Below are 20,522 nucleotides of genomic sequence, written 5' to 3'. Positions count from 1 at the left end.
TGTACTGAGCATGTGAAAGGTATGAACAGACCAGTAGACACAGTGTTACCAATCTTATTACTTTTCTCACTCACCTTGTGTGACAGCATTCTTTGTTTAAGTGATGTTACAAATGAGGATACCTTCCTTTAAAGGAAGGTGCTGAAGATGAAGAATTCGATGATAATTCGGTGAGTAAAATGAGCTGCAAAGAAATCGGAGAGATGCTGGCAAAATGTATCGAATGATATTCCGATCAAAAAGAAGTACAGGTGGGCGAAGTTAATTGCTATGCGACAAGTTTGTCAATTCACATTAGAAAAAGAAAGGAATGTTAAAGTGCAAACAAAAATTACAGATTTCTTTAGAAAGTAAAATGAAGTGTAAATATGTAAACATAAATTTAAATACAGTACCTTTTAGGTTATAGGTTTTATAGATAGAAGTGCTTAAATAACAAAACATAGGCTTACAATGTTCTATAGTTACTGTGTGTTAGTCTTTGACTTACGTATTGTAGTGTTGTATATGTAGTGATTTTTTTTAAGTATAGTACAGTATACACATAATTTTTATAAAAAACTGTGTTAGTGAATGGTTTACTTAGGTAAGTATACTACATGTTTCTGTATAATAAAATATTAATTGTTCACTAGAATACTGCAGTTAAAGCTCATCAGTTTGCTGTCTTTTTATGACACATTTACTAACAGAAGGGGGGATGATAATGGTTAGGCAATACAGCTTAATTTTTATGTAATCTGACTTTCGTTACAGTATTCAGTAATTCATCATTTCTGTTAATTCATCACCCTTTCAGTCCCAAAGGTGATGAATTATCGGTGTCCTACTGTAATTCTAAATAATATTAGTTTGTCTTTATTTTCCTTGTAGTGAGAGCATTTTTTCTCAGGCAATATTTTTTCCCATAAAATAGTGATAATATGACGTGACCAAATCTTTTCAAAATATGATTATTATTGGGAAATAATTTCTTGGTAAAAAAAATAAAAATTGTATTGTTTTAATACGTATGAAAATGGAGAAAAAATATTTGCTAAATAAAGTAATTTTTTTTTTAAAAACCAAAACTAGTGTGACTGGTGGATTTTGTATTCTTACTAATCGCTGCTTGTCATTTGTTGAGACTTTTTGTAATCTACTGTAACTTTCTTTTAAATAAATCTCTACCAATTTTCTCAAGTTAATATGCAATTCTGAGGAAAATACTATTCTACATTATAGATCATTTAAGCATATTTTAGAGGTGTTATATCACTGACAGGTATGTTTTTCATATGAAAAACATATGTGTTAGTGATAATTTGTAAAATCTTATTTAAAATTTATTGCTGTTTAACAAAAACTGTTTTTTTTTTAAATTAATCCTATTCTGACTAATTGACAACAAAATTTGATAAGTGGAGATAAAATACACTCATCCTGTAAAGTTAAGAGATAACTGATTGATAGTAAAATAGTTTTGTAGTCATTAAATTCAGATGGAGGGCTATAAATATAACGTAAAACTTATTTTTTATATATTATTTTTACTTTCCCAGCTACAGCTTCATGGTATATTGTAATAAGGGAAAGGTGCTAATTTTTTTTTTTTATCTATATTATTTTACTTTAAGCTGTTATGTAGGAATTACAGTCTTGGAAGAAATAATGATTTTTGTCTTTTAATCAATCTGTATATTTATCACATAGAAAATGCCATCGCACTCACATAATTTCTTTTGTCTTTTCCTCTGATGTCATGCGCCTTATATAATAGAAGATAAAGCATTTTCATGAAAATTTGTTTAAACATCCATCATTTTTAAATTCTTTCAGTACATTAATTGATGAATTTTCTGGAATGTATAATTTACAATATCTTTTTTTTTAAGAATCCTTAATGGTTATTATGAACAGGCTTTTCCTGTTGAAGCAACTAATAACAAAATATTTTTCTCCAAAATATTGATGATGTCTTCATCTCTGTGTAATGAAAAATAACTAAGTGCAATCTGAGTAAATACTGAAAATTTGATTTTCATCAATAGTAAATATTTCAAGTGAAGACATAGCAGTTATAGCCAAGGTTTTAATGCTGCAAATTGTTATCTTCAATTAAAGTCACATTCTGTTAGTTTTTTGAAAAATTGTTCTCCATACAAACAAGCACAAATATGATATCACCAGTATATTGTTCAGTGCTTAATGGCTGTTACCTACATATACATTGTGATAATATCTCTAGACTACCCGTTGTACTTTCTTGACTTGCTGCAAGCTGAATTTTATTTGTTTTATTGATGAGGTTGATTTCGATATAAAAATGATACAGGAGTGTTGATTAGGTCATCAGTGACAATAATTAAGCAACTGAAGGAGATTACCGAAGATTGGTTACAAATATTCTCAAAACTGAATGAACATCGGTACAACTATGTTTGTGTTAAATACTATTTATCATAGTATTTTATCTTTTCTTCACCCGTTTCAGTTTTAGGATGCTATTATTCTCTTTTAAATTCAGGTGTCATGGAACCATTAGGTTTTCATAGATTTGCATTTAGGGATTTCTTTTCTGCTTTTTATCAACTTATTTTTCCCATTTTTATTCTATCTCGTAAGTAGTAAAATTCCCTTTATTTATTTATTCAATTCCCTTTATACTACCCTTTATTCAAACCTGCTTTTATTCATGTAATTTTTTAACTTTTCTTTACTTTCAAATTGAATTTTTTTTTGAAGTAGTATTATTTTTAAATTTTTACAAATTAGTTTTTTGTTCCTTGACTGTTTTTTTCTTACATTTTTCTTAAAGTTTCTTTGTTACTTCATAAAAATGAACCAGTATCAGAGATAGACTGTACATCCTTGTCTCCTTTTTTTTGTTCTTCAGTTTTGGCATTGTTCATTTTTGCTTTTTATAAATTATTTTTAAACTATTTTGAATGGTAATTTTTAATTCTTGTTTTTGTAAATAACAGAGTAGGACTGTTTAATATGACAGATATGAAACTTTGTCAGATAAAGTTTACATAAGAAAAGTAAATTATCTTCTTATCCTTGTGAGAGTAGATGTTTTTAACAGAATCTGATCTTATAAGAAAACAATAATTTTGTTTCCTTGTTTGATTTGTTTTGTTATAAAAAAAAGAAGAAAATAATGAAGCTCTAATGCGAACTGTGCAAGTTGTTAAGGATAGTTTTTGTTTAATGTTTTTGCTTATAGCTAATTTTTTGCTTTAAACATTGAAGTTTAATCTATATGACTTAACTTACTGGTTTTCTGATTAAAATATCTTTTTTTTTTATATTTTAAATTAATATAATTTATGTAATTTTTTTATAATTAATTAACGAATAGAAGATTTTGTTTTTTACAACAAAGGAAATTACAATTAATTTTACCACTCCAGCTCATCTCTTTCACCACGTAATTAATCAAATAATTAATTATCCATACAGCTTAGTAAAATGCTGATTCGTTTGTGGGCTACTGTATTTTTTTTAAGTTTAATATTTCCTCTTTTTTTTAATTAGAAAAAAAGTATATTTAATAATTTATCATTTTCCATTGCCCGGATTTTTCTGGATTTAACTCTATTTTTTGTTTCACTGTTAACGTATTTTATTTAAAATATGATTATGTAAAAAAAATAAGGCAATTTAATTTTTTTTTTTTTCTTTTTAATATGAGGTAACACTCCACGCTTTTACTTCCTCAGAAAATCAGTTACATTCTTCACAAAGCATAAATATTCATGTCATGCAAAGTTTAGTCACAATATTAAATTGCTATCACAGTTTCACATAGAGCTGTATCTGTCATGCTGATTCCTCAATAACTATAAGAAAAGATATAGAGTACATTTATTTATCTTTCTTAGATTCACCATAACTAAATCACATGTTGACGTATTTCAGATATACTCCACTTTCAAAAGTCATTGTACTGGCACTTTTTCTTCTTAAGGCTTTACATTGTGTTAGGTCACCTCATGACGGGGTTAGAGTAGTGTACAAAATGTTTGAATTGCAGAGAGAATGAACTTCTCTATTTTGATTTGATTTTCAATGCAGCTCAAAGTCTAACCCATGTTTCATTAGTTAGAACAATTCATTCAGGATTGCATGACTTTAATGGAATTCTTTGTTTCATTTATGTTGCAATGTTCAGATCTGCTTCTATTTGACAGTCAAATAGTACAGATCAAAATTTATTTTCTTATTACTTTTTAAAATGGGGAATATTGATGTTTCTTAGATCCAGTAGCTTGTGGTAGATATTTCCTTGCATATCACTTATCAATGATCTTCAAGAAAGTCAAATATGAGTTCAGTGCTATTTGCCTATTGATGTTTTTACTCTTCCTGCCATCAACCATTGTTTATGCTTGCATATCCTTCACAAAAGTAAGCAGCCGCGTTGAAACTGCATTACAATCTGTTGCCAACTCACCACAAACGTCTATAAGCACTTCAAATTTGTTAGGTTTTTGCCAATTAATCTTTCAGTCATATATAATCTTTAATTTTTAACTACCACAGTACTCTTGGTTGTTGCAGACACCATTTCCAACATAATTGAAAATATTTTACTCTAGGGAAGTAAGTGCAATCTCTAAAGTCTTTTACTGCAATTTGCATCGCTTTTCATTTTCATTAGGATTTCATCAACTCAAGTGTTATCATTGTACATTATTTATGAAATGCCCATTGTAGTTTTTTTTTTGTGACAACAGTTTTTATTTGTGGTTAGATGTATTATCATAGTAGCATAAGTTTAGATTCAATAACAAATCAGATTAGGTTTCTGATGATGCCGTTTAATTATCAATTAGTTTTAGTAGTAATAGGGTCATTTGGCATTTATGAATTTGGAATTAGAAGGCTAGGGCTTTTAACAGTAAACACTATAGCCCCAGGTTTTACTTGTTGTGGAAAGCAAAATTACTGGATAACAGTGCCTGTTCTCTCATCCTATGAATTGTTACCAGGAAAGAAGGAGCAGATGTAGGTAGTAAGTTCTGCATTAGTTGATAATTTCTTTTTACAATTTCTTTATAAAAGGATCATGAAATGATTCATTCAAACTTTAAAAAACAGAACCCTTCCCTCCATTCAGGTATCTATCTTGTCTTCAATTCTTTGACAGATAAAATTTTTTACCCATGATGTGAGTTACATCAATATGTGTTATCCAGTTCAATTACATGCTGGAATAAATTGTTTTTAGTCCAGATATTATTAATAACATATCCTTTTTAGATTTATTAATCAAGATTCTAAGCATTATAAGTATGATATCTTCTACAAGGGTTTGAAAACTGTATAAATGTGATGTTAGAGAATTATTCTAGAAGTGAATTTGTACAGTTTCAGCTCCACCCAAGCAGCTGTTCCTTACAATTAATATAAACAAAATTAACAAATATCACGGTGGTGTTAGAAAGATTCTCGTAAGTTAATCCTAGTATTTTCTTATCCGTTTCAGTGAAATTCAACAAAATTGTTTAATACTTCATTAACAAGGAATAAATTTTTGAAAGACTATTCACTTTTTTTTTAAATCGCAAGGTTTTTTTTTTTAATTCTTAATGCTTCCTGCAGTCTGGAGTGATCTTTGATTTTTTTAGTTTACATGAGGAAAGAATTTTTATTATATTCAGGTTACATTAGATTTATTTAAAATTTATATTAAAAAAAAAACCAAATATCATCTTTGACTGATGATATTTTAACAGTATTCATAAACTTATAAATGTTGAAATAAGCAAAATTTGTTATTTACTTTGAAAAATACATTCTACTATTAATTATTTTAGTATTACTGCTAGGATTTAAATAGGTGTATTTTTATGAGTTAATTAATTATAAATTAAATTATAATTTCCATGCTTTCCACACATTTCCTATCATATACACCTTGGCTTTAAATTTCTTAGCGTTTCTTTTCAATCTGTTTTAGATAGATGTACTCTTTTAAAGCTGCATTATTCTATTACATGTATCAATGAAAATTCCTTCTGTTGCTTTTATTTCTAAATCAATGGTCCATCTGTAACTAGAAGGGTGTGAAATCTATTATGTATTGTTTATATTTTTTATGATAAAGGGTTATTAAATTTTTATTTATGTACTTCTTTATTGTAATTATAATAGTAAATTACTTTATGATACCTGTCTTGTGCTTTATTACATTAAGATTTATTATATGAGACATACTGTATATAGCTTTTTTTTTTTTAATTTAGTAAATATTGAAATTTTAATATATTTATATTTGTGTTGTTTTTTTGTGTTAATTTAAAAAATATTGAATGCAATTAAAAATGTACATTGAAAAATAGGAAACTGTTTTGAAAAACTGACAAAAGCTTCTTAAATATCAGTTAGTATCATTTACATTTTGTTTTATTTTAGCAAAATAAAATGTTGATATTTAAAGATAAATTTAAAAGTTGGTGAAATTAAAAGAAGATAATAGATGAGGTTTTTCTTTTAAATATATTATGAAGTCTGTTTCACTGAAGAAAAACTGCAGCATTGTTTTATGTGATTACAGGAAACAATTTACTAAACACGACTTTGGTAATTGGCATTGTGTTGTTACTTCACGTCGTTTGATTTTATGAGATTGCTATTCCTTGAGATATTACAAATGTTTATTGTTGAACCACCTTTTATAAGAAATAATGTTTACAATTTTTGCTAGGATCCAACCTAAATGCAACAAAAGTTGTATTTAAAATAATGTTTTTATAGAAATATAGTGTGGTGCCCGATTAATTTACTATAATTTTTTTTTTTGTAATTGTGAAGTATGAGTTTTTTAGAATGTAAAAAATATCAAGCTAACCAGTATTTAAAACCAGAATCTTTCAGGTGTAACTCAAATAGATGCTACCCCATCAATGTGTGAACTTTTGTATAATTATTTTTAATTTTTGTTTTATAATATGGCATCATTCAATAGCAGTGTTGTGTGATTACATCAAAGTTTAGGTAGAAACATGGTTCATAGGTAGGAATTAATCTCTGTATGCAGCATGATTCTCTCAGCTGAAAAGAAATGTGGAAGTCTTGAAAATTGAAATTTGATTGTCCTTTTTTACTGAATTTTAAAATCTCATGGTGAATTAATCATCTATTAAAAAAAAATTGGTTTCACATTCTCTGTCTCAATTATGTTTTCTTGTCCTTTATTAAATTGTTTGATTCACTCTCTTTTACCAGTTTATTACTTACTTAAATTTCACCATAAATTTCTCTGATCTGTCGATAAATCTTGGCTGGTTTCACATATCTTGCATTCAAAAAAAAAGATAACAAACTATTTTACAGTCTGCAGGATCATAAACCAAAATTACTTCACCCATAATGGATCTGTATCGAGCTAATACATATGGGAGCATACACAGATGACTGAAGAACACTAGCAGTTGTATTTTGTCTCAGGTAGATTTCATTAGAAAGCTGTTCCGAACATTTGTCATATCTTCGCATTTCACATCCCCCAGACCCCAACACCACTGTCAGCTCAAAAATTTATATGTTATATATGTATATATATTTCACTTTTTGTGGACACGATAACTGCCGTAATTTTGTGCCAGTCACTTTCAAATTTTTTTCCCAAAAATAACTTTATCCAAAATCTTGATAAAGTTCATTAACTGCCAAAATTGGACCATGGATGTGGAAATGGGGTGGCTTTTTCTAAAAACAAAATATTGCTATAACTTTATTATTAAGTAAAATATAGAATTCGTTTAAAGTTCCTACTATTCTTTGGGTAAGGGCCTAAAACTAATCTACTAAGTAAAGTTTTTTTATAATACCAACCATTGGTCCAGGGGATAGAAAGAATGGAGTTTCAAAGACAAAAAAACAATCATACCTCTCTTAACAGGCACAGTATTTAATTGGTTTAAAGTGGTCATTAGTCCTCTAAACACTACCTAAAATTTTTGTCTCTAATAACCCTTACGGAAAGGGATTACCAAAATATTACTGGAATTGTAAGATGGGGCTTGGCGTATGCTAAACATGTGAAACTTTTTTTTCACATGCAACCATTGTCATATTGAATAAATGTGAAGTTTTTCTTAACTTTAAGGAGGAAATTTTTTTTATCCCCTACTTAGCACCGGTGAAATCTACCTCCGCTTTCCAGCATGCCGAAAGGGATTTTTTTTAACTCATTTTAATCAATCAAAGAATACTCTAGTATTACAAATTGTTTCAGTAAGAGTGGTAAATTGAAGTGTTGTGGATTCAGTTATTGATACAATCTGGATTTTCATACTGAGAAACCAATTAATCATTTGTTGAGAAAAAAGTAAATGGTTTTCAAGAGGGCACTACAAAGAAGTGATCAAAAAATAAATTAAGATAAAATTATTTAGCTGTTCTTTGTGTTAAAATTTAGTTGTTAGATACTGTCTTTTTGCCAAGTTACAGATGGACTTTTTTGTGATTGCTTTATTCTTTTGTGTTGCATATTCTTAACTAATGTCTTTTCTCTAGTTTCATGTGTCAAGGTGTTGGTATATTCCCTTTTTTTCTGCAAATTATATTTTTTTGTCATTAAAATAATTGTATTCATACTCATACTTCATTTATTCATTCATTTAATTTAGTTTGAGAATTAAGTTATCTAAAATGTATTTTTTTATTTTTAATAAATATATATATCTTCCCAAAAATTATGTTTTATATTTGTTTTGAAATATGTTATAATTACTTATTTAAATTAAATAAATAAGATTCAACCTCTTTTGGTCACCATTTTCAAAAACAGTGACGGTACAATACTTCAGTGATCTGATCCTATTTCAAATTGTCACCTATGTATAATTATCCTTTTATAGGCCGATGGGATAATGCATAATCGTGGTTTGTGTCTGGAAGAAGGTACTATCGTCTGAACATGCCTTCATTCAAATGAAGAATTAATAAAAATTGATATAAATTGCTAATTACTTGTAATCTTTTTTTTCTGTCATTATGTTTCCTTAAATTGTCAAAATTAGTTAAATTCAAATTAAGATTTATTCTTATTTATGTTAAACAATTTATGAGGTAATCTAAAAAAGAAGATTTAGCCAAAACTTCAAAATGTAATAAATTCAGTGCAGTGTAAGGATTAAATAGTTATGATTTTAATTTAAAATTCTTCCCAACTTATATTGTGGAACACTTTACATCCAAATGTTTATAAAACTTAAACTTTACTGAAATGAAAATAATTCAGCCATGTATAGTTTATTATTATTCTATCCTACAAAGGGTATCACAGCACAAGTAAAAGTTCTTTACCTCTTTATAAATAGAAACTGCTGTGTGATTGTAGAACATGCATTGGACAACATCACAATTTAAAATATTTGTCATTTTATGATTGTACATGTATATGTCAAGTCTTGGGTTTTGTTTCAGATATATATATATATATATCTGAAACATATACATATGTATATATGTATATCTGATATATATATATATATCTCCAACCAGTTTACCACACTACTGCTGGGTCTGTCTGTCTGTGTGTGTGTGTGTGTGTGTGTGTGTGTGTGTGTGTGTGTGTGTGTGTGTGTGTGTGTGTGTGTGTGTGTATGTATGTATGTATGTTTGTTTGTTTGTTTGTATATACAATAGGGGCAAATATAATTACTGCTACTGACTTTCCAGGCCTTATGTAGAGTAGTGTAAGAATATACATGTAGTCTGAAACAGACTCAAGTCAACCACTCCTAACATGTGGTTAATTGAAACCTAACCATCAAAGAACACCAGTATCAACAATATAGCATTCAAATCTATATAAAAGCAATTGCTTTTACAAGAACTTGAAACTTAGAACACTCAACTTTGAAAATCAGCTGATTTTGCAATGATGAATTTAACCACTAGACTAATAGGGTAGTTTAAAAAGTAGTGAGCCTTTTGTACACAAGATAGCATTAGCATTTTCTGGCAAATCCGAGCAAGACATGCATGTAAGCAGTCATGACATGGCCAATTATCTAAACATCTATTATCAAACAGTGTTAAACCGTTTGGAGAAAGCTGGCTACAAAAAGAAGCTCAATGTTTGGTTGCCATGTGATCTGAGTCAGAAAATTTTACTCAATCGAATTTCTCTGTGTGAATCTCGACTAAAATGTAATAAAATCGAGGCATTTCTGAAGTGGTTGATAACAAGTGATGAAAAGTGGATAACCTATGACAATGTGGGAAAAAAATTGTGCTTGAAGCAGGGAGAAGCTCTACAGTCTGTGGTGAAGCCCACTTTGATTTCCAGGAAGGGGTGTGTTTATACTGTGTGCGTTTTGTGGGATTGGAAGGGCATCGTGCATCATCAGCTGCTGCTGCCAGGCAGAACGATAGACTCAGATCTGTGTTGTTAACAAGTAGCACAATTGTACCTAGCAATTCAAAAGAAACGGCCTGAACTAGTCAATAGAAAGTGTGTTGCATACCACACTGACAATGCATACAGCTCATCAGAAATTGAGAGAACTTGACTGGGAGGTTTTAAACTATCCTTTAATATCCTAATGGTTTTAATGCATCCTTTAAATGATAGTCTGATGATCAAACTATCATTTGTTTCAGTCTCTGCAGAACACCCTGAATGGTGTTATGTTAGTCTCAAAAGAGGACTTAGAAAACCACAGAAGTTCTACAGGATTATGGTGTTGCCGAAAAATGGCAGAGGTCATCGAAAGATTATGGCCTCATAATGTTATTTTCCAATAGCAATAAATGTATTTCAATTTTGGCCTCCAAAGGCTCAATACTTTTCAGACAACCTATATTTGCTTCAAATATTGATCAGAAATGTTACTGTTGCTTGAAAAAAGCATATGGTGAAATGGTAATAAAGAAACAAACACTACTATTCAGTAGTGTTTGTTTGTTTGTTAAAATAATAATAATAGTTTCTGTGTGTCCTAGTTAAGATTGAGGATAATGTTTGTAGCTGATGCATATCTAGTTTGATAAATGACAAAAACAAAGTGATAGAAGAAAATCTGTTACATTTTTTTTAATGTAAAGGTTCATTAAGTACTACCATATTTAAAAGTAACATTAAAAAATAAGAGGTAAATTATAAAAAGTTAAAATAAAGATGAAATTTGGAATATCAGTGGGATATTGTGACAATCTTTTCCAAAGTACGATAATCTAAAATGCATCGTACATGTCAACAGGTTGTTTTAAAATGACGCCAGCATATGATCAATGCTGATCAAGAAGAGCCTTGTAAGGCACAACATGTGTTACTGGAATATTCACTACACTCCAAATTTGGTTCAACTTTTTTTTCCTTTTTTTTTTGAGATTGATTATTAAAGGAAAATTAACAAGTAAGTTCTCAGTTTTGTCATTAATTCAGCAGTTCTATCTGAAGAAGGATTTTATAAATGGATTCTTGGAATACTTTCAAAGTCTTTATGTACATTAACAAAAATGTGTAGCTGTCAAAGGAAGCTATAAATAATTAGAAGGAAATACTTTTTTTGCAAATGGGTTTTCCTTCTTTTTTTTCAAATAAACTTATTCTAAACCCCTTTCTCAAAAACTTAAAACAAAATTGTATTTCTTTTTGAAGAGATAAAAATTAAAAGAGGAGGAAACTTTGGGAGATATAAACAAGTTTTTCCATTTAAAAAATTTTAAAACAGCCAAAAACTCTTTTCATTTTTACTGTTTCTCAAAATTCTTTAGCCACCTCATTTAGCAGTACAGAATTTTCTTAAAAAATTTCTCTCACCTACTGTTTTTATTGAACCCTGTTTCTAAATTGGCCTATTTTTACATATTTACTGGAATAATTATTATTCAAGTTGATAATAAATTCAATTTTTTTTTTCTTTATAAAACCATAAATTATTGTAACTCCATAATTTATGAAATAAATTTGTAATTTATAAAATCATAATAGTTTACAATAAATTTACAATTATGTTAATTTTTAGTTGTAATATATTTATTGTGTATTTTTGTCTTAGGTCATCTGATGAGCCACCGAGTTTTGATGCAGCCAGTAAATACAGTGGAAAAATTGATGCAGTTAGCTCTAAAATTCCACGAAGAAAATTTGTATGGAATGATGAAATGCGGTAAGACCAAAATTTAAAAAAATAAATAGGATTTTGTTTTTTGACGTTATATGCTACTTTAGAGAGCAGGGAAGTTAAAGGGAAAAAAATGTGAGATGTATTTTCAGTATTAGGGTATTGATGCAAAATCGAAAGAAGTGAAGATCGCACAGTTAGGTGACTGAAGACAAAATATTTATTTATGCATTTTCACTGAACTGGTAAGCTTAGCTTATATGTCAGTCATTTCTCTTATCAGTCGTCCAAGGTATATTTTTAATGTAGAAATTATTGAATCCTTAAAAAATGTATGATGGGTTTTTAACAGAATCCTTATAACATTGCAGAAATACTGTCTGTCCACTCTCCTAATCACTGATATGTTAGGTTAACAGATATGTCTTCCTGAAGAAAAATACAAGAAGTTGATGCAGTTAATACAGGCTTTGATTTTTCTGATTAGCAGTTCCTACAAAATGATATAATCTCTTTACAACCCATATCTTTGTCATTTTTTAATAGTTTTAATTTAGTTTTATCTATGAGTAGGGAAATTTGTAAACTTTATTTAAAGTACAATATACTTGAAAAGATTTCAAATGTATCTATAAACGGTTCAGAAGGTTCTTGTTCAGGCTAAGAAAACATAAGATTTTTCAGAGATTTTTTTTTTGTTTTTCAGGTCCCAGTGATGGTCCTGCCTTTTTTCAGGTAGTAAATGAACACCCACCATGAAAATAAAATAAAAAATGTAACATGACTTTTCCTGCAGATGGAACCGTTTTGCTTTTTTTAAGTGCATTTTCACTTGCTTTCACCCACTGTTTGGTTTCTGGTTTATAGTGGTGAAAACATGTTTAAGTAGTCTAAACAGTCATTTAAATAAATTTAAAAACCCTTGAAAAGTATTCAGTCAATTGTTAAAAAATCTGGCACCCATGGAGTAGAAAGCTTTTTCATACCCAAAACATTGTGTGAAATGTAGTGGACACAGTGTATTGAGATGTCAGATTTTTTTGAGATGATGATTTTCAATGTCAGCAAGCTCTCATACCGTATGTTGAGGATCATTTAATATAGCATTGTGGGTTTTTCTGAGGACTTCATCAGTTGTAGCAATTTTTAGGCCTCTGAGCATTCATAATCTTGAATCGATGTATGACCACATCCGCTTTTCTACCCTTCTTCTATATTTAACAGCCCACTTTTTTACCAATGAAAATAAGATCCTTTAAAGTGGAATCTAAATCTTTTTGTATGTCTGTCATTAAAAATTTTTAAATAAAATATGTGACATGTATTTAAAGTAAAGTTTGATTTGAATTTGCCACCTATATATTATTACTATGTAAACAGATGGTGCTTGCATAGCTTGGTTATTTCAATCAATAGCCAGCTGTTAGCAACAATAATTTAGTAATTTTTTTGTTAGTTGGTTATTATATTTATCCATTTACGAGTACTGTAACTCATGATCCCACCAATGTGAAGTATAAGGAGTAATCTGATTTTTGATGGCAAAATATTTTTTTGGAAATCAGAAATATATACATTGTAATATGTAACAGGTGTTTTTTTGAGAGTGATGGAGATAGCTGTCGTTTGTTTTGTTTTGATGACATTTTATTTTGTCATTTCAGATCAGTGAACATTGGCAAATGATCATGGAAAAACTGACGCTGCAACAACGTTTACAAATTGTGGAAATATATTTCCAAAATCAATGTTCTGTTCGCCAAATGTAAAGAGCACTTTGTAATTTTTATGGTGCACATAAATCGTCCATTAAAGCGACTTATTCGTTGAACTATTGATAAATTTTGAAAAAGATTTACTCTACTCAGTGAAAATCCAACAAGATCTGTACATACAGATGAAAATATCAATGCTGTCAGTGAGTGTTGAAGAAGTTTCAAATGTGTCTATTCATCGCCATTCTCAACAACTTGGACTTAGTCCATCCACTGCATGAAAAATTCTACGTAAAGATCTTATTCTACATCCATACAAAATGCAATTGGTGCAATAACTAAAGCCGAAGGACCATAATAAGCATCGTTTGTTTAGTGAATGGTGCCTAAATCTATTGGAAACTGATCCACTTTTTATCAAAAAATTTTGTTCAGTGACAAAGCTCATTTCTGGTTAAATGGTTGTCAAGAAGCACAATTATCATATATGTAGTAAGAGCAGTCCTCAGGAAATTTACAAATATCCCTTGCATCCTGAAAAATCCACTATATGGTGTGGGTTACATGCTGGAGGCATCGTTGGTCCTTATTTCTTTAAAGATGAGGCCAGAGTGTACGTTACTGTCAATGATGATCATTACAGATCAATGATCAGTGATTATTTGTTTCCAAATTTGCACGACATCGACCTGCAACAATTTTGGTTTAAGGGAATGGTGCCACACCTCACTGCTACCAAAACAATCAATTTATTGAAACCACGATTTAACAACAAAATTATTTCACAAAATGATCCAGTAAATTGGCCTCAGAGATCGTGTGACCTAATGCCATTGGATTATTTTCTTTGAGGATATCTGAAGTCTCTGATTTATGCTGATAAACCAGCAACAATTGATCGCTTTGGAAGCAAACATAACTCATGTTTTAACAAAATACGTCCCAAATTACTTGAAAAAGTGGTTCAAAATTGGACTGATAGAATCTGGTTCATCAAAGCTAGTCGTAGTAGACATATGCCAGAAATTATTTTCAAAACTTAAATGTCAGAAAGTTCTCTTTCAGATAAAAACAAAATTGGCCTCAAACTTACCTTTTTATATGTTTTATTTCAATTCAAAATTATATTACTCTAAAAAATATCCATTATTTGATTTTTATTTATATAAAAAAATATATATATAGTAAAAAGACAATCTATTGAGTACAGAAGCAAGAATAGCCATGGAAAAGGACCAGTTGGAGACTGAGTTCATATAAGGGACAAGTCACTTGACAAAAGATGATGGTGGAACATCTATAATTATGCATTAAAGAGACAGGCTATCAAGTTATCTTTACATACTTGTTTGAAAATTAGCAGAAAATAGTTATTTAATTATAGGTCTTTCCTATTATGATTTTGCAACCAAAGGTATGCAATTTGTTTTTAAATATTTTTGTTCAATGAATAAATGTTTAGTCGCAAATAAATATAAGGTTTAGAATTCTTTAATTGTAACAACAGAACTTATGACTGAAGTAACACAGCAGGATAAGTTAGGGATATGAGGAAAGACATTTTTTTGATTTTTAAGTTAGTACATTTATGATAATAATGATAAACTAATAGTACTGTATCATTTTTTAATTTGATTTTTTATGTTACTCTAAAGATAAACTTAAATATTTACAAATCCTTACCTGGTTTTAAATTGGATATAATTTAACGTCATATAAGATGTAGTTTTGGGAATTATTTATTTATTTCTTTTAGTGAAGTATGACAACATTGTGTATAAATATGATTACAAGTGATTTGGACTATATTAATCATACAAATTAGGTGTAGTGCATGCACTACATAATTATAGCATCCATAAACATTTTTCCCTTCTAAATTGCTTTCCAGTTGCAGGTCATACTTTTGCCACTAATAGAAATAATAAATTAATATAATATCTCTTTTACAGAATTTATTATTATTATTATAACACTATCATGTATTTCTGGTTTCAGAATTTATGTTCGTGAATTGATAGAGCTTCGTAATCAGTGTTATTTAATAAAGAATCCACGTAGAGAGAGTAGGGATCTTTATATATCATCATTCCTTACTAGTAAAGTTCAATCTCTTTGGCCACCAGGTTGGATGAAGACAGCAATATTACTTCGTGAAGCTGGAGAACTGCAAATGCAGTAAGTGTGATTACTTATAGATATTTTTATAGTTTTGAAATGTGATTGGCTCTTATGTATTTTAATACTGTTTGATAGAATTATCATTTTGTTTTTAATATTTGAGTTTTGCTTCCAGATTAGTAATTCTTGCACACATTTTGTAGGAAGTAGTTTCATTTATGGTGTACTTTAAAGAATTATGGTATATCTTAAAGAATGGAGCTAAATTCTTTCACTATTAAATCGGAATTTCTTTGTAAGTAATGACAACATTTGAATAATTAAAATCCATATATATCATATCCAGCATGGTAGTTTTTCAATTTTGAAAATCATTCACTCTTCAAGAAAAATGTACAGAAAAAAATTTTAGATGAGTTGTTTCTTATGTAATAAATGTCACAAAAAATAAATAAAATAAAGTTGCTAGTTAGTTAGCTAAATATTATTTTCTAAGGTAGAAGAAGATGTTTGTGTAAAGATGTCAATGATTTTTTTTTAGCATATTTTAAAAATTACAGTTTTTATAGAAACCAGTTTTATTGTTATGTATTGTATATAAATCTTGCTTAGAATATTATTCATTAGAAGTTTCAAATAGCATCTATTCTCTTAAAAAAGATCCATACAGCCTAAGTACCAAAATTTATATAAAATTTAAAGTTTTTTGCTAATTTTACTTCTTTCATGTAACACTTGACTACAGGTTATATGCTAATTACATATAAAGATTTATTTCTCAGGAATAGTTAATCGCTTTGAGCTGAATTTCATATACTCCTAGGGTATCTAGAATTTTACTTGTGTAAAAATAATAACCTGGTCTATCAATCCATTTCAAAGTGGCGGCTATGTAAATGTTATAATTGTTAATACTTTTACAATCGCTGGTTAATTTAAATGTTATAAAAAATAAGTGTTGTATGACACCAACGTTAAGAAAATGACATCTTATTTATTCAAATTTGTTCATAAATAACAAAATTATGCTAGAAATCCTTGAAGTGTCACTAGATTAAAAAAACCAGTTTTCATTTCCTCCCGAATAAAATTAAATAACTCGACACGATCTCAACTGGAATAATTTTATTAATGTCATTATGTAATAAATTATAATAATTGAATAATATTGAAAAATAATTTGCATTACAAATTTTTAATTTAATAAACAGATTGGTTGTTAAACAGTTTTTTCAATTAAAATTTATTTAGCAACAATAGATTATTGTATCAGATAATAAAATATTAATAAAAGAACTGCATCACCTGTTAAAATGGTGGCTCTCAATCAAAATACGTGGATCTGGGTGTTTTTCCATTGACTGCTGGACTTTTTCAAAGATGCCAACGGGTGTCTTAACGAATCCTCTCAATCCCATTTAGAATTTTTGTGCACAATTCTGCTGAGATATCCACAGGGGTTTCGTATTCAACTGTCTTTAAGTGGCCCTATAGTTAAAAGATTGAAATCGAAAGACCTTGCTGGCCGTGCTACTGGACCTTCTTAACCAATCTATCTATTTGGATATGTTTCATGTAGGTGATTTCAAACTTGTAATCTGTAACTAGCCGGAGCCTTACTTAGCTTAAATCACATTTTTTTTGGATGTGTTTAGTGACAAATCTTCAAGTAAAATTGGAAAATAAGTTCATCAAGAAATATAGATATCTTGTACCACTGAGCGTTTCAAACAAATAACTCATCAGCCAGAATACCAGCCCAAACATTTACAGAAAGCTGATATTGGTGACGGTTCTCTGAAGTGGCTTGAGGGTTTTCAATTGACCAGTGGGTGTTAAGAATTGGCGATCTTGTAAATTTGGCTTCATCAGTAAAGAAGTTATTCAAAAAATTTGTATTAGTACATTTTTGAAGCCATTGGCTGGACGTGGTGAATATAATCTCAAAGTAAAATAGCTTGCTTGCTGAAAGTGGTAGACATTCAGTTGCCGCTCACGCAAAACCTTCCAAACGATTGCATTACTATCATGGAACTTTAAGACCAATTCTGTAGTTCTTTTTCTACAATGGTTAGATATTTCATTTATCACCACACCCTCCTTCAATTCAGATGTACATATTGGACATGGTTATCCTGATTTACCATGTTTTTCAGGTTTTAAGATTCCTTTGTCTTAATCATGCATGAATGGATTAAAACATTGTGTGAGAAGATAACGCTCAATTGGGAAAGTGTTTCTGATATAGCCGTCTTACCTCAAAAGTATTGCAATGTGCAAGACTATACACTAAATGCATATCAGTTGTTTCTAAGTTAATATAAATGCCATGGTGAATAAGATGATGGCAAAAAATTACATTTACATTGCAGTTAACTAGGCAAAAGTGCAAAGCACCTGTCCGCCTCCATTAACATTTTACTAATGTATATTCTAACCCAGTGATTCCCAAACTGTGCACTGTGGCACCCTGGGAAGCTGCGGCCTCTTCACAGGGTTGCCGTGAAATATTGTGCAAACTTCATAATTAATTGAACCAAGACATTTATAATTATCAATTTAATGTTAATAAAGTAAAAAAAAGTAAGATAATAATGGAAGCTACATGAGTTTTATTTATTTTTATATCTTATTTACAAGTAGCATACTTTTACTTAGGGTAGGGCACCATGGAAAAATTTTAATTGAAAAAAGATGCCGTAACTCGGAAAGTTTGGGAACCACCATTCTAATCTATTTGTACTTAATACTAAAAGAAAGTATATAAATATAGATTTTTAATCTGAATCTTACGTATTTCAATTTAATATAATTTTTCATCACATTCATATGTTTTTTGTTTTGTCACTTCATTTACAATTTATTTCTTAGTGTAATTGTTTCATTTATTTGTTACCTCATTTCATAATCCACTTTTTTCTTTTAAATTTAGTTCTGATATATTCAATAAAAATATTTAATATTTTAATGTTATTTTGTTGGGCTAAACTTATTCTTACTTGAACTTGGTAAGCAATTTTTTACTTATGGTGCCTTTTTTTTTTTTTTTTTTTTTTTTTGTCTTCAGTCATTTGACTGGTTTGATGCAGCTCTCCAAGATTCTCTATCTAGTGCTAGTCGTTTCACTTATGGTGCCAGCATACATATATTTAGCTTTGCAATTTCTTTCTGAGCTAGAGGTATGAAACGAAAATTAATCATTTGATCTTAAAGCTCTATTGTATTGTACTAATCCAAGCTTTATTTCTTAAAAATTTTTTAACAATTCAGGCAGTATATTTTTCTAATACTTATAATTTTTTATATTTGGTATAATAACTCATAAGGGAATCTACGACTATAAAATGGCATTTGTTTTATTATACCTCTTGTATGTTAGTCTATGTAATGAGTTCACACTAGAAGTTTAGTAAAACAGCTCGTTATTGTGGGTGAAAAGTTTTAATTGGAAACTATCCATCTTTAACTGTAATTGAATTCAAACCTTTCGTGATGAAACAGCTAAAATGTTAACCATAACAAGCAGGTCGATAATTTTAAAGATTTTTTGAAATTTCTATTTATAATGTGTATGTTTCAATCTGTTTCAAACTTGTGACCCAATGTGATGAGGATGATATCTACAACATATATATGAAGTGTAGTCTTATACATAATCAGGCTGACCATTCCTGAGATGGGTGTAGTTAACTGAATTCCATCAAAGTAAAACCATGAAAATTAAGAATATGAAGTTATATACGTTTTGAAATAAAATTGTGCAAATACATTTCTATTTTTTTTAAATTTTATTTATTAAATCTGTTATCAAATGACTAATAAAATTAAAAAGGATTTAAACATTTATAATAATAACTTTTAGGATCTGATGGGTACTGAAAGAGTGAATAGTGACTGTTACATTTATAACATTATATTAACTAGTATTTATTTTAATCCAAAATAAGTGAAAAAGATTCTAGATGAAAATTAAAACAAAAATAAAAAATAATTCCAGATATCTGATGAAATATAAAGTACAACCACACTGACTATACATTTTACATATTGTGTGTGTGTTTGTTTGTTGTGTGTACTCATTAAACCTACCTCGTTAAAAAACCATTTGCTAGTCAGTTATATAGTGTTAGAAACAAATAAACCCTTTTAGCAACACATGGTATAGCCAAGGATAAAGCTTCCTAGTGATAAAGCTCATTGTTCTGTGCAATGAGCTTTATCACTAGGAAGTTTATTATTTTAGTTTCCTTCAGGGAATTTGTCCCTATAGCGTCTTCACACACACACACACACACACACACATATATATATATATATATATATATATATATATATATATATACAGTCATGATAAAAACCTCTATTAAAACTATTTATTTATTTATACTTTAAGTTATTCTCTCCTTTATCTGTGCATCTGTACTATTACATAAAGAGGAAGAGGGTTTTTGTTTGTTCAGGATAAACAAAAAACTACCAGATCTTTCGCAACTAAATTTTTACCCATGTTTCTGGGCATAACTGAGAAGATTATTGGATATATTCAATCTCAGAAAAAAAAAATTATATATGTAGTAGTGGAAGTTTGCCGGTTGAAGCAAAAACTTTAATGAATGGA

The 20,522-nt window shown here is 29.0% G+C and overlaps 1 protein-coding gene across 5 annotated transcripts in view; it reads left to right on the top strand.

Moving 5' to 3' along the window:
* Positions 1-20,522, top strand: part of yem (yemanuclein) — a 182,062-nt gene that overhangs the window by 98,423 nt on the left and 63,117 nt on the right. For all 5 annotated transcript variants that reach the window (XR_012758216.1, XM_075378485.1, XM_075378486.1 and 2 more), the window contains 2 exons: positions 12,003-12,113; positions 15,782-15,961. Coding sequence is in view for 4 of the 5 variants with exons in the window: in XM_075378485.1 (XP_075234600.1) it covers positions 12,003-12,113; positions 15,782-15,961 (291 nt within the window). In the remaining variant the exon portion in view is untranslated. The remainder of the gene's footprint in view (positions 1-12,002; positions 12,114-15,781; positions 15,962-20,522) is intronic.

The sequence above is a fragment of the Lycorma delicatula genome, chromosome 11 (genome assembly GCF_047948215.1).
Source record: "Lycorma delicatula isolate Av1 chromosome 11, ASM4794821v1, whole genome shotgun sequence".
In the NCBI taxonomy this organism is placed as follows: domain Eukaryota; kingdom Metazoa; phylum Arthropoda; class Insecta; order Hemiptera; family Fulgoridae; genus Lycorma; species Lycorma delicatula.
The sequence above is the reverse complement of the archived record's forward strand: the minus strand, read 5'-3'. Positions and strand labels throughout refer to the sequence as shown.